The sequence below is a fragment of the Oncorhynchus mykiss genome, chromosome 17 (genome assembly GCF_013265735.2).
Source record: "Oncorhynchus mykiss isolate Arlee chromosome 17, USDA_OmykA_1.1, whole genome shotgun sequence".
In the NCBI taxonomy this organism is placed as follows: Eukaryota; Metazoa; Chordata; class Actinopteri; order Salmoniformes; family Salmonidae; genus Oncorhynchus; species Oncorhynchus mykiss.
In genome coordinates, this window is record NC_048581.1 from 19,289,244 (window position 1) to 19,305,081 (window position 15,838).

Consider the following 15,838-nt stretch of genomic DNA (forward strand, 5'->3'; position numbering starts at 1 on the left):
TTTAGCTGAGAAATAGATTGTGACTGAAACATGAAAGTAGGCGTACAGCACGATCATGGATAATAAGTGAGTACATTTAGCTGTATTGAAAGATGTTTTCCCTTGTCCTAATCTCCCCTTCTCCTCCCCCTGTCAGTCAGCTGCTGTCCGACGGGTCAGTTGTTGGCTCCATGGGGGGTAGCCTGCCCACCGCCGCCCCCCTCTCAGCATCTGGAGTCAGGAAGAACTGGCATGAACACGTCACTCAGGACCTCCGCAACCACCTCGTCCACAAACTGTACGTCCAGATGGCTCCAGTGGGAAAACGACCATTGAAAACTGTTAATATACTCTTATCTCAATGGAATAGTAAACACAAGTCTCTCAGAGCCGTGGTTCAGTTCCAAAGCAGTGGTTTTGTATTGGGACTCACCGGGAGCCTTTAGATTTATTGTCACCCACCACACAAACAACTTCCTAGTCACAACCACCCACATCCACTTATATCAGAAGCTCTGTAATGAGAAAGTCATGGTCTTAAGGTGACATAAGCAGTGAATCACTTGGAAAGAGACTCAAGAGTCCTTCCCATGTTCATTAGTTTGTTTATTCAATGCCTCTGCTCTCTCCCTCTACTTCTCTCTGTCCAGAGTACAAGCCATTTTCCCCACCCCAGATCCGGCAGCTCTAAAGGATAGGCGGATGGAGAACCTGGTGGCATACGCTAGGAAGGTCGAGGGGGACATGTACGAATCTGCCAACAGCAGGGTACGACACACACACACACACAAGCTAGGAAGGTGGAGGGGGACATGTACGAATCTGCCAACAGCAGGGTACGACACACACACACACAAGCTAGGAAGGTGGTGGGGTACAGTGCATTCGGAAAGTATTCAGACCCCTTGACTTTTTCCACATTTTGTTACGTTACAGCCTTATTCTAAAATGGAGTAAGTTCAATAGCCCATAATTACAAAGCAAAAACAGATTTTTAGAAATGTTTTCAAATGTATTAAAAATTTAAAATAAAGACATTTACATAAGTATTCAGACCCTTTACTCAGTACTTTGTTGAAGCACCTTTGACAGCGATTACAGCCTTGTCTTCTTGGGCATGACGCTACAGGCTTGGCAAACCTATATTTGGAGTTTCTCAACTTTTTTCACTGCAGAGCCACTTGAGCTCTGTCAGGTTGGATGGGGAGCGTTGCTGCACAGCCATTTTCAGGTCTCCAGAGATATTAGATCAGGTTCAAGTCTGGGCTCTGGTTGGGCCACTCAAGGGCATTCAGAGACTTGTCCCGTAGCCAGTCATGCATTGTCTTGGCTGTTTGCTTAGGGTCGTTGTCCTGTTGGAAGGTGAACCTTCACCCCAGTCTGAGGTCCTGAGTGCTCTGGAGCAGGTTTTCATCAATGATCTTTTTATACTTTGCTCTGTTCTTCTTTGCCTCGATCCTGACTAGTCTCCCAGTCCCTGCTGCTTAACAGCCCCACAGCATTATCCTGCCACCACCATGCTTCACCGTAGTGATGGTGCCAGGTTTCCTCTGGGTGTGACGCTTGGAATTCAGGCCAAAGAGACTCTTGTTTTTCAGTCCTTTAGGTGCCTTTTAGCAAACTCCAAGCGGGCTGTCATGTGCCTTTTACTGATGATTGGCTTCCATCTGGCCACAACCATGAAGGCCTGATTGGTGGAGTGCTACAGAGATGGTTGTCCTTCTGGAAGGTTCTCCTATCTTCACAGAGGAACTCTGGAGCTCTCTGTCAGTGACCATCGGGTTCTTGGTCACCTCCCTGACCATGGCCCTACTCCCACAATTGCCCAGTTTTGCCTAGCGGCCACCTCTAGCAAGAGTCTTGGTGGTTCCAAACTTCTTTCATTTAAGAATGAGAGAGGCCACTGTGTTCTTGGGGACCTTCAATGCTGCAGATATGTTTTGGTACCCTTCCCCAGATCTGTGCCGCGACACAATCTTGTCTCGGAGCTCTACAGACAATTCCTTCGACCTCATGGCTTGGTGTTTGCTCTGACATGCTCTGTCAAATATGGGACCTTATATAGACAGGTGTGTACCTTTCCAAATAATGTTCAATCAATTGAATTTACCAAGTTCTCCAAGTTGTAGAAACATCTCCAGGATGATCAATGTTAACAGGATGCAAGTGATCTCTATTTTGAGTCTCATATCAAATGGTCTGAATACTTATGTAAATAAGGAATTTCTGTAAAAAAATATATACATTTGCAAAAATGTATAAACCTGTTTTCGATTTGTCATTCTGGGGTATTGGGTGTAGATTGAGGGAAAAAATATAATCAAGGGGTCTGAATACTTTCTGAATGCACTGTACAAGTTTGTCAACGTTAGGGTACGACGCACGCGCTGGGCAGGTGGAGGGGGACATGTATGAGTCTGCCAACAGCAGGGTCCACAGCTCACATTCCCCAGAAACAAGCCCCTTGAATAGTTCTCAGTGTCCTGCTTTTATCTGTTCTATCAGTTTGTGCTCTTACCAACACTTGAGCACTGAAGTTGATGAGCCATAATGGTGGTAAACTAGTTTTTATGCAGTCTAATAGTTTGTAGTTTTTAGACTGCTAGATTGTTTTGAACTACATTACCCAACCATTTTATTCATTAATTTGTTGTCTCCCCTGCAGGATGAATACTACCACTTTCTGGCAGAGAAGATCTATAAAATCCAGAAGGAGCTGGAGGAGAAGAGGAGGTCTCGGCTCCAGAAACAGATCATCAACCAGGGGCCTCTGACGGCTGCAGGAGCCCAACAGCAGCCTGGAGGTCTCCAGCAGCCCAACACCCTGGGCCCTGGGCAGTCTGTTAGGCCACAGAGTGAGTACCAAGCCATGACCCTAAACCCTAACACTCTGGAGGTGGTAGTGGTGGGTGGTCCAAAGCCAGGGCTTTTCTGGAACTGTTTGGGGGGGTTGCTTTTCTGCCATTTTTGTTTGCTGCTCTTCTCCAACCCTTACTTTATCCTGCTGTCTTTCTCTCCTTCCTCCTCTTCCTCAGATGGACCTGTGTCTATGCCCAATGTGCCAAATCAGATCATGAATCGCATGCAAATTGTTCAAGGTACAAACCCCACCCTAGGTTTTCTCACCTAAGGCAATTTGTATGTGTGGTGTGAATCTGCGTATTCGTGTTGATCAATTTGATGTATGCGCTTAGCATCTCTCTACAGGTGTGTTGTGTGTGCGTGGTGAGGGCGCGTGTGTCTTGCCTGACGTTGTGTTCCACCTCTTCTCTGCAGGGCTCAATCAGTTCAGCCCCATGGCCCTGCCCAACATCCAGATGTCCCAGCAGCCTCTAGGCCCCCGTGCCGTCTCCCCCATGAACCACCCCACACAGATCAACATAGGCTCCGTTCCCTCCGTGAGTACCACACACAAAGATATACAAGGGTGTCCTGTCAACACCTCCCATAGTGCTCTAATTTTGCCCAGAGCCCTATGTAGGGAATAGGATGCCATTTGAGACTCAGGACATCATGTTCTCTCCAGCCATGACTCACCGCATGTTGGAGAGTATTTTTAGTGGCCAAGAGAGAAGTGTCAGTCAGTCAGTTAGGATGAAATTATGCGTACAGCACTGCTGGCATGGTTTACTGTTGTACCAAGACTGACTGAGAGAGAGAATGGAGAGAACAAGGGATGTGAGAGAGAGTTTGTCCTCCCAGCATTCCCTCTTAACGCTCAGCAGCATCACGGCGACAGTTCTTTAGTAAAAACCGAAGCGTGGGATGCGGGAGTAACAGGGGTCACGTTTCAGCACACAACGCACCATTTATTTTAGTTTTCCTAGCGATTTGAGTCAGAGCACCACTTTCTCACTGATGGCGCCGCCTTGTCGAGAGCTCTCGTAGTGATAATTGATGATCTCTCCCGTTATAGACAACCCCTCTGTTGGTGCTGTCTGGAAGAGACGGCACAGTGATTAATTGAAATGGCAAACTGGTTGTATTCGGATTTTAAATTGGTATTCACATAGGCTTGAAGGAATATATTGAAATGATGCTGTATTTTAGGGGCCCCAGACTATAGCATTGAGGCTGCCATATTCCTCTTTACGCTTCATTGTGTTTGTGTATATCTAGGATTTGATTGATTGGTTCTCCTATTACCACGGTAACACTCTCCTCCTCAGATGGGTCTGTCTCCCTCGCGGATGCCACAGGCCCAGGGCATGCTGGGAGCCCACGGCGGCGGCGGCAGCATGGTGGGCCAGACGGCCAATCAAAATGGTCAATTCCATCCCCCTCAGACCCCATTTCCCCCCTCTGCCTCCGGCGCCATGAATGCTAACAACCTGGGTCTAGGCCAGCCCCCAGCACAGGCTGCTGTCACACAGGTGAGAGATAAAGGGAGGGAGGTTTGGATAGATGGTGGGAGGGAAGGCCTGGGTTACTGTCACAAGGGTGAGAGATGGATGGGGGGGTTCAATTACCCACTAAAATCATTAACCGTCACAACTCACACACTGACTATCATGAGGTTCCCTTCTTAACTCAAGTTCGTGTGTGTTTGGTTTATGTGTATGTAATCGTTGTTCTGCGTCATCTTGTGTCTTCTGTTGTGTGTGTGTGTGTGTGCCTCCTCTCTCTTCCTACAGCAGCAGTCGCCGCAGCAGCAGAGTGCTAACCTCCCCATGAGCGCACTTGGTCCCCTGGGCCCCCAGCTCCCCTCCCAGCCCCCCCTGCGCGCCACTCCTCCACCCTCTTCCTCCACAGGGGGGCCCACAACTAACCTGCAGCCCCCCAAGCCATCCAGCCGCAGCTCAACCCCCACCCTTTCCACCCCCGGTCCTGGTCCTTCCAACACCCCTCCCCGCCCAAACCTGACCCAGCCTCCTCAACCCCAGCCACATACCCCCCTCCAGCCACAGACTCAGTCCCAACCCCAACCGGAGCTTCCTACAGTGCAGCCCCCGACCACGCCGGTGAGAGCCCTGAGACCGCATGGCATGCCCTTCCACCTCGAACTTCTACCTACGACGACCTTTTTAACCTCTCACCTTCAACCCTTTCTGGTTGACCTTTTGACCTCCGTTGACCATGCCATCTTGTGTTCTAGCTGCATGACAACCATGGAATGTCTCATCTGTCCACCAAACTCACTTGTCTCTCACTCACTGTTTTCACAAATTGTGAAGAAGTTGCTTTCCACTAACTGCTCATTAGACCCTCTTTTTAGTATTCCTCCTTTTTCCCTCTTTCTTTCTTTTGCTCACTCTCCTTTTTTCTCGCTCTTCCTCTCACTCTGGCGCTCTCTCCTCTCTCTCTTTCAGCTTTCTCAGACAGGTGCCAGTCTGGATAACCGGGTGCCCACCCCAGCTTCTGCCGCCAGCGGCGACTTGCATTCGCACTCCCAGCATGCTTTGCCTGACCTGCCGGCCCAGGAGACCAAGGCCGAGCCGCGGCTTAGGGACCAGCGGGAGTTTGAGTCTGCCAGTGGCAAGACCGAGCCCAAGATGGAGGTGTGTTTTGTTTGTTCATCCAGAAGTCATGTGGAGTCCATCCATGTCATTAGACAATGTTGAATCATAGAAATAGAAGCTATGAATCACATGTTTTATACTGTAAACAAGGCATTTCCCCTAGCTTTTTTAATTGCCCATCTTTACTTCCTGTTTGCAGACTGAGGAGGACTCTGGTTCACTGTCAGTGAAGGAGGAGCCAGAAGAGAAGCAGGTGCCAATGGAGACTGAGGAAAAGAAGCTGGAGATGAAGACTGAGCCCAAAGAGGAGGAGGGGGGAGGAGCCAACGGCTCAGTGTCCTCATCCCCTTCTCAGTCACGGAGGAAAAGTGAGCTCTCTCTCTCTCCTCTCCGCAAGTGAAATGGATAATAAACAATAAAAAGTTCTAAAAGAATAAAGACATTGTCATATTATGTGTATCTACAGTGTTGTAACGATGTGCAAATAGTTAAAGTACAAAAGGAAAAATAAATATAGGTTGTATTTACAATGGTGTTTGTTTTTCACTGGTTGAACTTTTCTTGTGGCAACAGGTCACAAAGCTTGCTGCTGTGATGGCACACTGGTATTTCACCCAGTAGATATGGGAGTTTATCAAAATTGTATTCTGGTCACCTTCCTCTCTCTCGCCATTCTCTCTAGCCATCTCTCTTTCTCTAGCAATCTCTCTCTAGGCATCTCTCTTTCTCTAGCAATCTCTCTCTAGCCATCTCTCTTTCTCTAGCAAAATCTCTAGCAATCTAGCCATCTCTTGCAACCTTCTCTAGCAATCTCTCTCTCTAGCCATCTCTCTTTCTCTAGCAATCTCTCTCTAGCCATCGCTTGCAACTTTCTCTTGCAATCTCTCTCTCTAGCCATCTCTCTTTCTCTAGCAATCTCTCTCTAGCCATCTCTTGCAACTTTCTCTAGCCATCTCTCTAGCCATCTCTTGCAACTTTCTCTAGCCATCTCTCTCTAGCCATCTCTCTCTAGCCATCTCTCTCTCTAGCCATCTCTCTCTCTAGCCATCTCTCTCTCTAGCCATCTCTCTCTCTAGCCATCTCTCTCTCTAGCCATCTCTCTCTAGCCATATCTCTCTCTAGCCATCTCTCTCTCTAGCCATCTCTCTCTAGCCATCTCTCTCTAGCCATCTCTCTCTAGCCATCTCTCTCTAGCCATCTCTCTCTAGCCATCTCTCTCTAGCCATCTCACTCTAGCCATCTCTCTCTAGCCATCTCTCTCTCTAGCCATCTCTCTCTCTAGCCATCTCTCTCTCTAGCCATCTCTCTCTCTAGCCATCTCTCGCTCTCTAGCCATCGCTCTCTAGCCATCGCTCTCTCGCTCTCTAGCCATCGCTCTCTCGCTCTCTAGCCATCGCTCTCTAGCCATCGCTCTCTAGCCATCGCTCTCTCGCTCTCTAGCCATCGCTCTCTCGCTCTCTAGCCATCGCTCTCGCTCTCTAGCCATCGCTCTCTCGCTCTCTAGCCATCGCTCTCTAGCTATCGCTCTCTAGCCATCGCTCTCTAGCCATCGCTCTCTAGCCATCGCTCTCTAGCCATCGCTCTCTAGCCATCGCTCTCTAGCCATCGCTCTCTCGCTCTCTAGCCATCGCTCTCTCGCTCTCTAGCCATCGCTCTCTAGCCATCGCTCTCTAGCCAACGCTCTCTCGCTCTCTAGCCATCGCTCTCTCTCTCTCTAGCCATCGCTCTCTCTCTCTCTAGCCATCGCTCTCTCTCTCTAGCCATCGCTCTCTCTCTCTAGCCATCGCTCTCTCTCTCTAGCCATCGCTCTCTCTCTCTAGCCATCGCTCTCTCTCTCTAGCCATCGCTCTCTCTCTCTAGCCATCGCTCTCTCTCTAGCCATCGCTCTCTCTCTCTCTAGCCATCGCTCTCTCTCTCTCTAGCCATCGCTCTCTCTCTCTCTAGCCATCGCTCTCTCTCTCTCTAGCCATCGCTCTCTCTCTCTCTAGCCATCGCTCTCTCTCCCTCTAGCCATCGCTCTCTCTCTCTAGCCATCGCTCTCTCTCTCTAGCCATCGCTCTCTCTCTCTAGCCATCTCTCTCTCTCTAGCCATCGCTCTCTCTCTCTAGCCATCGCTCTCTCTCTCTAGCCATCGCTCTCTCTCTCTAGCCATCGCTCTCTCTCTCTAGCCATCGCTCTCTCTCTCTAGCCATCGCTCTCTCTCTCTCTAGCCATCGCTCTCTCTCTCTAGCCATCGCTCTCTCTCTCTCTAGCCATCGCTCTCTCTCTCTCTAGCCATCGCTCTCTCTCTCTCTAGCCATCGCTCGCTCTCTCTCTAGCCATCGCTCGCTCTCTCTCTCTCTCTCGCTCTCTCTCTCTAGCCATCGCTCTCTCTAGCCATCGCTCTCTCTCTCTCTCTCTCTAGCCACCTCTCTCTCTCTCTAGCCACCCCTCTCTCTCTCTAGCCACCCCTCTCTCTCTCTAGCCACCCCTCTCTCTCTCTAGCCACCCCTCTCGCTCTCTCTAGCCACCCCTCTCGCTCTCTCTAGCCACCCCTCTCGCTCTCTCTAGCCACCCCTCTCGCTCTCTAGCCACCCCTCTCGCTCTCTCTAGCCACCCCTCTCGCTCTCTCTAGCCACCCCTCTCGCTCTCTCTAGCCACCCCTCTCGCTCTCTCTAGCCACCCCTCTCGCTCTCTCTAGCCACCCCTCTCGCTCTCTCTAGCCACCCCTCTCGCTCTCTCTAGCCACCCCTCTCGCTCTCTCTAGCCACCGCTCTCGCTCTCTCTAGCCACCGCTCTCTCTAGCCACCGCTCTCTCTAGCCACCGCTCTCTCTAGCCACTGCTCTCTCTAGCCACCGCTCTCTCTAGCCACTGCTCTCTCTAGCCACCGCTCTCTCTAGCCACCGCTCTCTCTAGCCACCGCTCTCTCTAGCCACCGCTCTCTCTAGCCACCGCTCTCTCTAGCCACCCCTCTTTCTCTCTAGCCACCGCTCTCTCTAGCCACCGCTCTCTCTAGCCACCCCTCTCTCTCTCTCTCTCTCTCTCTCTCTCTCTCTCTCGCTCTCTCTCTCTCTCTCTAGCCACCCCTCTCTAGCCATGTCTCTCCTTCCCTCAAGAAGGGACTAGGGACAGGACAGGGAATTGGTCTAGGATGAAACTTATTAAAAAACACCTATTAAATCTCTTTCTCTCCATATCTGTTCCAGTCTTTAAGCCAGAGGAGCTGCGCCAGGCTCTCATGCCCACCCTAGAGTCTCTTTACAGACAGGACCCAGAGTCTCTACCCTTCAGACAGCCTGTAGACCCCATGGTACTGGGCATCCCAGTGAGTACACACACACGCTACAGACAGGACCCAGAGTGTTTACCCTTCAGACAGCCTGTAGACCCCATGGTACTGGGCATTCCAGTGAGTACACTCAGACAAGCTACAGACAGGACCCAGAGTGTTTACCCTTCAGACAGCCTGTAGACCCCATGGTACTGGGCATTCCAGTGAGTACACACAGACACGCTACAGACAGGACCCAGAGTGTTTACCCTTCAGACAGCCTGTAGACCCCATGGTACTGGGCATTCCAGTGAGTACACTCAGACAAGCTACAGACAGGACCCAGAGTGTTTACCCTTCAGACAGCCTGTAGACCCCATGGTACTGGGCAACCCAGTGAGTACACAGACACGTTACAGACAGGATCCAGAGTGTTTACCCTTCAGACAGCCTGTAGACCCCATGGTACTGGGCATTCCAGTGAGTACACACAGACACGCTACAGACAGGACCCAGAGTGTTTACCCTTCAGACAGCCTGTAGACCCCATGGTACTGGGCAACCCAGTGAGTACACAGACATGTTACAGACAGGACCCAGAGTGTTTACCCTTCAGACAGCCTGTAGACCCCATGGTACTGGGCATCCCAGTGAGTACACACACGCTACAGACAGGACCCAGGGTGTTTACCCTTCAGACAGCCTGTAGACCCCATGGTACTGGGCATTCCAGTGAGTACACACACGCTACAGACAGGACCCAGAGTGTTTACCCTTCAGACAGCCTGTAGACCCCATGGTACTGGGCAACCCAGTGAGTACACAGACACGTTACAGACAGGACCCAGAGTGTTTACCCTTCAGACAGCCTGTAGACCCCATGGTACTGGGCATCCCAGTGAGTACACAGACACGTTACAGACCGGACCCAGTCTTTACCCTTCAGACAGCCTGTAGACCCCATGGTACTGGGCATCCCAGTGAGTACACACAGACACGCTACAGACAGGACCCAGAGTGTTTACCCTTCAGACAGCCTGTAGACCCCATGTTACTGGGCATTCCAGTGAGTACACACAGACAAGCTACAGACAGGACCCAGAGTGTTTACCCTTCAGACAGCCTGTAGACCCCATGGTACTGGGCATCCCAGTGAGTACACACACGCTACAGACAGGACCCAGAGTGTTTCCCTTCAGACAGCCTGTAGACCCCATGTTGCAGGGCGTCTCTCTAAGTAGCCCACCGCTTAAACCACTCCATAGAGAACCACAGAGCTCAAATACCCTTTAGTCATTCCACCTGAAACTTCAGGTCCAGCAAACCTGAATTATACTCCAAATACAGACCTGCCAATATGCACGCATTTTGCGTACCAACTACGCAATTCTCTGTCCTTGTACGCAGGAACGAGATCCCAGTTAAAAGTATGCAGAAATGAATGGGGCCTGATACATTTTTCTTAATGAATAAATAAAACCAAACAAGGATAGAAAATAAGTCCTCTGAGTAAATCTAACATCCCGATTCTCGAACTGCACCACACAGACATGTACGGAGTTTGTGTCAACAGACATGGAGATGAATACATCGTTATTGGATGTAGCTACCCTGTGTCTGCCCCTCCTGTTTGTTGTGATGTTGAGTTTGCCAACTGTCAGCTGTACGTAAACACACAGTCCACTCCGTGTGTTGTGGAAAGGTAAACACTAATTGTGTCAAGCTAACTTTAGCGAACATAAGATGAACATTAAGTGGACTCTGAAGTGCCAGCAGTTCACTCACATTTGCTAGTGAAATAAATTAAATGCAAATATGAAAATAACTTACGAGTGTGATATACATTTAATTCTGCATCCCCATTAGTTGTATTTTCCACCTAACATTACGAGGATCACGCAACCTGAGACTGTAACTGTAATTATGATCCACGTCACAAAAAGCATTACAAAAGTCAAATGAAATATAAACATCTTGGCATTAAATGAAGAATGAATGAGTGTCCGGTATTAGCTATGGAGGCAATGCTTCTAAAATGCAGTTGCACTAGATTTGAGATTTTATACATTTTATGAAACTCTGAAATGATGTATGCACTGCAAAGAAATGCAATAGGCACCTTCACATAGGCTGAAACAGCAGACTCTTCTGGTAGCCTACTGAACAGCGGTCAGATTCCCTTTGCGGTAGCCTAGCGAACCTACTTATCAGTATGAGTCTTTTATTTATGTCTTGTAAAATACTTCTTCAGAGAACTGAACCAGGTGTGATCCATAATGTTTGTCTAAGCACGTGTGCTCATGGAAAAAATGTACTGGTGTCAAGCCTACACTCTCTCCTACCTGGAGAGACACAACCATCTTTCTGCCGAGGAGCTGTCCATTGGCCAGGACACCCACACCTACATAGGACGCCAAGGCAAGCTGGATCTGAAGACCTTCTATGCAGATGTCAGAAACTTATTTTCTTCTGCAGTAGACTACATGTTGCTGAAATATCCATTTGGCGATGTGCTCCTCCAGCATGCAGTGGTCGCTGACATTGCCAACAGGCAGACTGCCAAGTTCTCATCCCTCAACTTTTTCATGGCACACTTTCCCTGCATTATTCCTGAGGGAGCCTCTGTTGATCTGGTGGAAGATGAGTTTAGACTATTAGGCAACACCATTTGAGCAGAGTCTGGTCAACATGCGCACGGATCAGGCCTGGAGAGAAGTCAGCACAATGAGGGGGCAGCCTGGTCTACTCCCACCTTTCGGCTGTGATATTGGGGGTATTGGTCATTTTCCACAGCAATGCAGATTGCGAATGAACGAATGAGTCTCGTTTCGAAGAACAAAACCCAGTACAGAGCCTCCCTCAGTACAGACCTGCTGAGTGCCCTTGTTACCAAGAAGGTTTCAGTGATTGCCAGAAGAACTGTTTGCCACAGAAGTCTACCCTGACCCTGCTGCATAAGGCTAAATCTGCTAGCTACCTGTCTAGGAAATGGTTTCCTGAATATTTGAAGGTCTTCTGAAGATTTGTTGTCACTCACTGTTTCCTATCATTGCTTTTTCCTTTTTATTATGGATAACATGTTTATTTGATGCTCTGCTTCAAACATTTGTTCTTATCATATCAGAGTTTAACATTTTAGATTTTTTTATTATCCTGGATAAGACATTTGTACATTTTGTACCTAAACAAATAACTTATTTGTTTAATAAAAAATGTAAAAAACTCCAAGAATAAAGGCCCTTTGTTCTTTCTAATTAGATCTTGTTGATGTGTGTAATGGAAATGCTGTCAAATAAAGTATTCCAACCTTTTATAGACTTGATTTGGTACAATTCTATAATTGACTAACAAACAGCATGCGGTGGGGAAAGAACTCCAATTCAGTCCGTACTACGCGCGCCAGGTGAATCTCCAATTTGCCGCGCGCGTCTGGTACTCTTAAAAAGTTGGACAGGGTTGGCAGGTCTGCTAATATTTTAGGATGAATCATGGGTTATATTCACTTTTATTTTCTATGAAAATATGTCTGCATATGTTTGTTAGGTGTAGCAATTGACTGATGCGGTCTGATGAACAACTGACTTTCTTCCCTCCAGGACTACTTTGACATCGTAAAGAACCCCATCGACCTGTCCACCATAAAGCGTAAGCTGGACACGGGTCAGTACCAGGAACCCTGGCAGTACGTGGAAGACATCTGGGTCATGTTCAACAACGCCTGGATCTACAACCGCAAGACATCCCGCGTCTACAAGTTCTGCTCCAAGCTGGCCGAGGTGTTTGAGCTGGAGATAGACCCCGTTATGATGAGCCTTGGCTACTGCTGCGGCCGCAAAGTGAGATTAAGGGAAGGGAGGGGGGGATCAGAGGCAGAGATTGGTTTCATCTCTGAAATTAACTTTTCTTGCAAATCTGTATTCTAACATTTTCTTGTTGGCCACCTTCCTTTGCAGTATGAGTTCTCTCCTCAAACTCTCTGCTGTTATGGTAAGCAGTTGTGCACCATACCCACCGGCGGCACCTACTACAGCTACCAGAACAGGTAAGAGTTGAGCGCCTCTGCGCTAAATGGCAGAGTGCTCAATCAGAACACTGCCCCCTTGCTCCACCTGGTGTTCAGGTCATGTAACTGCAGCTAGTTTTTCCTCTGCATGCGTTGGAATGGGGTTGTGCAGCACAGCAGCCGTGGCGTGTGAATAGATAGCATAACGCTGTAACACAAGGCCGCATGCTCTGAGCCCGTATTAATAAAGCATCTCCGATTAGGAGTTCTGATCTAAGATCAGTTTGACTGTTTTCGATCACCAGATAACGCCATAAGATAACATGCATCTGGGGGGGGTCTGATCCTAGATCACCACTCCTTTGCTGAAATGCTTTATGAATATACAGGCCCTGATCTCTCTTGCAGCATGGTCTACTGTTCTGACACTCCCAAGTCCTAATGGAAAGATTTGCATTTTAGTTAAATGTGCAAGTACTAATGAACTCAGACATAGGAATGGCTGTTCTGATGTTCATATGCACTGACAACCTTTATAGGTAGTCATCGTATTTCAGATCTGTACATTTAGCAGACACTTTTATCCAGAGTAACTTAGTTAATGCATCTACTTAAGGCAGCTAGATACGACAACCACAATTCAGTTGAGGCAAGTGGATGTTTTGAATGTCTGTTGGTGCTCTTTGGGCCTGGTGACATTTTCTGTGTTCCATGTGCTATAGTGTGTGTCTTGTCTTGTTCCAGGTATCATTTCTGTGAGAAGTGCTTCAATGAGATCCAGGGGCACAATGTGACGTTAGGGGACGACCCGGCACAACCACAGACGTGAGTCAACCCGTCTCTGCTTAACTTGTTCTCCAGTTCACTTCATCTCACTTCAACTCCTAAAGGGTCTTGTTTTATATTCAGGTATTTGCAGTAAATGTTTGTTTCATGTCATGATTTAACCGTGTCATCTAACCAGTTGCTGTCTTCTCTGCCTCTTCAGAATGATATGTAAAGACCAGTTTGAGAGGAAGAAGAACGATACACTAGACCCTGAACCGTAAGACTCTTTAACCAGCCATCTGTATGTTTATGGCTCACACTCACTCATATACCTTTCATATCAGCCTGCTGCTCCTGCAGATGTCCTGAACACTCACTCATATACCTTTCATATCAGCCTGCTGCTCCTGCAGATGTCCTGAACACTCACTCATATACCTTTCATATCAGCCTGCTGCTCCTGCAGATGTCCTGAACACTCACTCATATACCTTTCATATCAGCCTGCTGCTCCTGCAGATGTCCTGAACACTCACTCATATACCTTTCATATCAGCCTGCTGCTCCTGCAGATGTCCTGAACACTCACTCCATATACCTTTCATATCAGCCTGCTGCTCCTGCAGATGTCCTGAACACTCACTCATATACCTTTCATATCAGCCTGCTGCTCCTGCAGATGTCCTGAACACTCACTCATATACCTTTCATATCAGCCTGCTGCTCCTGCAGATGTCCTGAACACTCACTCATATACCTTTCATATCAGCCTGCTGCTCCTGCAGATGTCCTGAACACTCACTCATATACCTTTCATATCAGCCTGCTGCTCCTGCAGATGTCCTGAACACTCACTCATATACCTTTCATATCAGCCTGCTGCTCCTGCAGATGTCCTGAACACTCACTCATATACCTTTCATATCAGCCTGCTGCTCCTGCAGATGTCCTGAACACTCACTCATATACCTTTCATATCAGCCTGCTGCTCCTGCAGATGTCCTGAACACTCACTCATATACCTTTCATATCAGCCTGCTACTCCTGCAGATGTCCTGAACACTCACTCATATACCTTTCATATCAGCCTGCTACTCCTGCAGATGTCCTGAACACTCACTCCATATACCTTTCATATCAGCCTGCTGCTCCTGCAGATGTCCTGAACACTCACTCATATACCTTTCATATCAGCCTGCTGCTCCTGCAGATGTCCTGAACACTCACTCCATATACCTTTCATATCAGCCTGCTGCTCCTGCAGATGTTCTGAACACTCACTCATATACCTTTCATATCAGCCTGCTGCTCCTGCAGATGTCCTGAACACTCACTCATATACCTTTCATATCAGCCTGCTGCTCCTGCAGATGTTCTGAACACTCACTCATATACCTTTCATATCAGCCTGCTGCTCCTGCAGATGTCCTGAACACTCACTCCATATACCTTTCATATCGGCCTGCTGCTCCTGCAGATGTCCTGAACACTCACTCCATATACCTTTCATATCAGCCTGCTACTCCTGCAGATGTCCTGAACACTCACTCATATACCTTTCATATCAGCCTGCTGCTCCTGCAGATGTCCTGAACACTCACTCATATACCTTTCATATCAGCCTGCTGCTCCTGCAGATGTCCTGAACACTCACTCATATACCTTTCATATCAGCCTGCTGCTCCTGCAGATGTTCTGAACACTCACTCATATACCTTTCATATCAGCCTGCTGCTCCTGCAGATGTCCTGAACACTCACTCCATATACCTTTCATATCGGCCTGCTGCTCCTGCAGATGTCCTGAACACTCACTCCATATACCTTTCATATCAGCCTGCTACTCCTGCAGATGTCCTGAACACTCACTCATATACCTTTCATATCAGCCTGCTGCTCCTGCAGATGTCCTGAACACTCACTCATATACCTTTCATATCAGCCTGCTGCTCCTGCAGATGTCCTGAACACTCACTCATATACCTTTCATATCAGCCTGCTGCTCCTGCAGATGTCCTGAACACTCACTCATATACCTTTCATATCAGCCTGCTGCTCCTGCAGATGTCCTGAACACTCACTCATATACCTTTCATATCAGCCTGCTGCTCCTGCAGATGTCCTGAACACTCACTCATATACCTTTCATATCAGCCTGCTGCTCCTGCAGATGTCCTGAACACTCACTCATATACCTTTCATATCAGCCTGCTGCTCCTGCAGATGTTCTGTACACTCACTCATATACCTTTCATATCAGCCTGCTACGCCTGCAGATGTTCTGAACACTCACTCATATACCTTTCATATCAGCCTGCTGCTCCTGCAGATGTCCTGAACACTCACTCATATACCTTTCATATCAGCCTGCTGCTCCTG

At 48.3% G+C, this 15,838-nt stretch overlaps 1 protein-coding gene across 1 annotated transcript in view; it reads left to right on the forward strand.

Annotated features, from left to right (window-relative positions):
* LOC110487234 (CREB-binding protein) overlaps nt 1–15,838 on the forward strand; it is a 67,996-nt gene that overhangs the window by 40,866 nt on the left and 11,292 nt on the right. The window contains exons 8-21 of the mRNA XM_036949232.1: nt 137–277; nt 630–747; nt 2,645–2,834; nt 3,015–3,077; nt 3,256–3,377; nt 4,149–4,352; nt 4,614–4,940; nt 5,289–5,477; nt 5,638–5,806; nt 8,625–8,743; nt 12,286–12,525; nt 12,643–12,731; nt 13,437–13,517; nt 13,681–13,737. Coding sequence (XP_036805127.1) covers nt 137–277; nt 630–747; nt 2,645–2,834; nt 3,015–3,077; nt 3,256–3,377; nt 4,149–4,352; nt 4,614–4,940; nt 5,289–5,477; nt 5,638–5,806; nt 8,625–8,743; nt 12,286–12,525; nt 12,643–12,731; nt 13,437–13,517; nt 13,681–13,737 — 2,109 coding nt within the window. The remainder of the gene's footprint in view (nt 1–136; nt 278–629; nt 748–2,644; nt 2,835–3,014; nt 3,078–3,255; nt 3,378–4,148; nt 4,353–4,613; nt 4,941–5,288; nt 5,478–5,637; nt 5,807–8,624; nt 8,744–12,285; nt 12,526–12,642; nt 12,732–13,436; nt 13,518–13,680; nt 13,738–15,838) is intronic.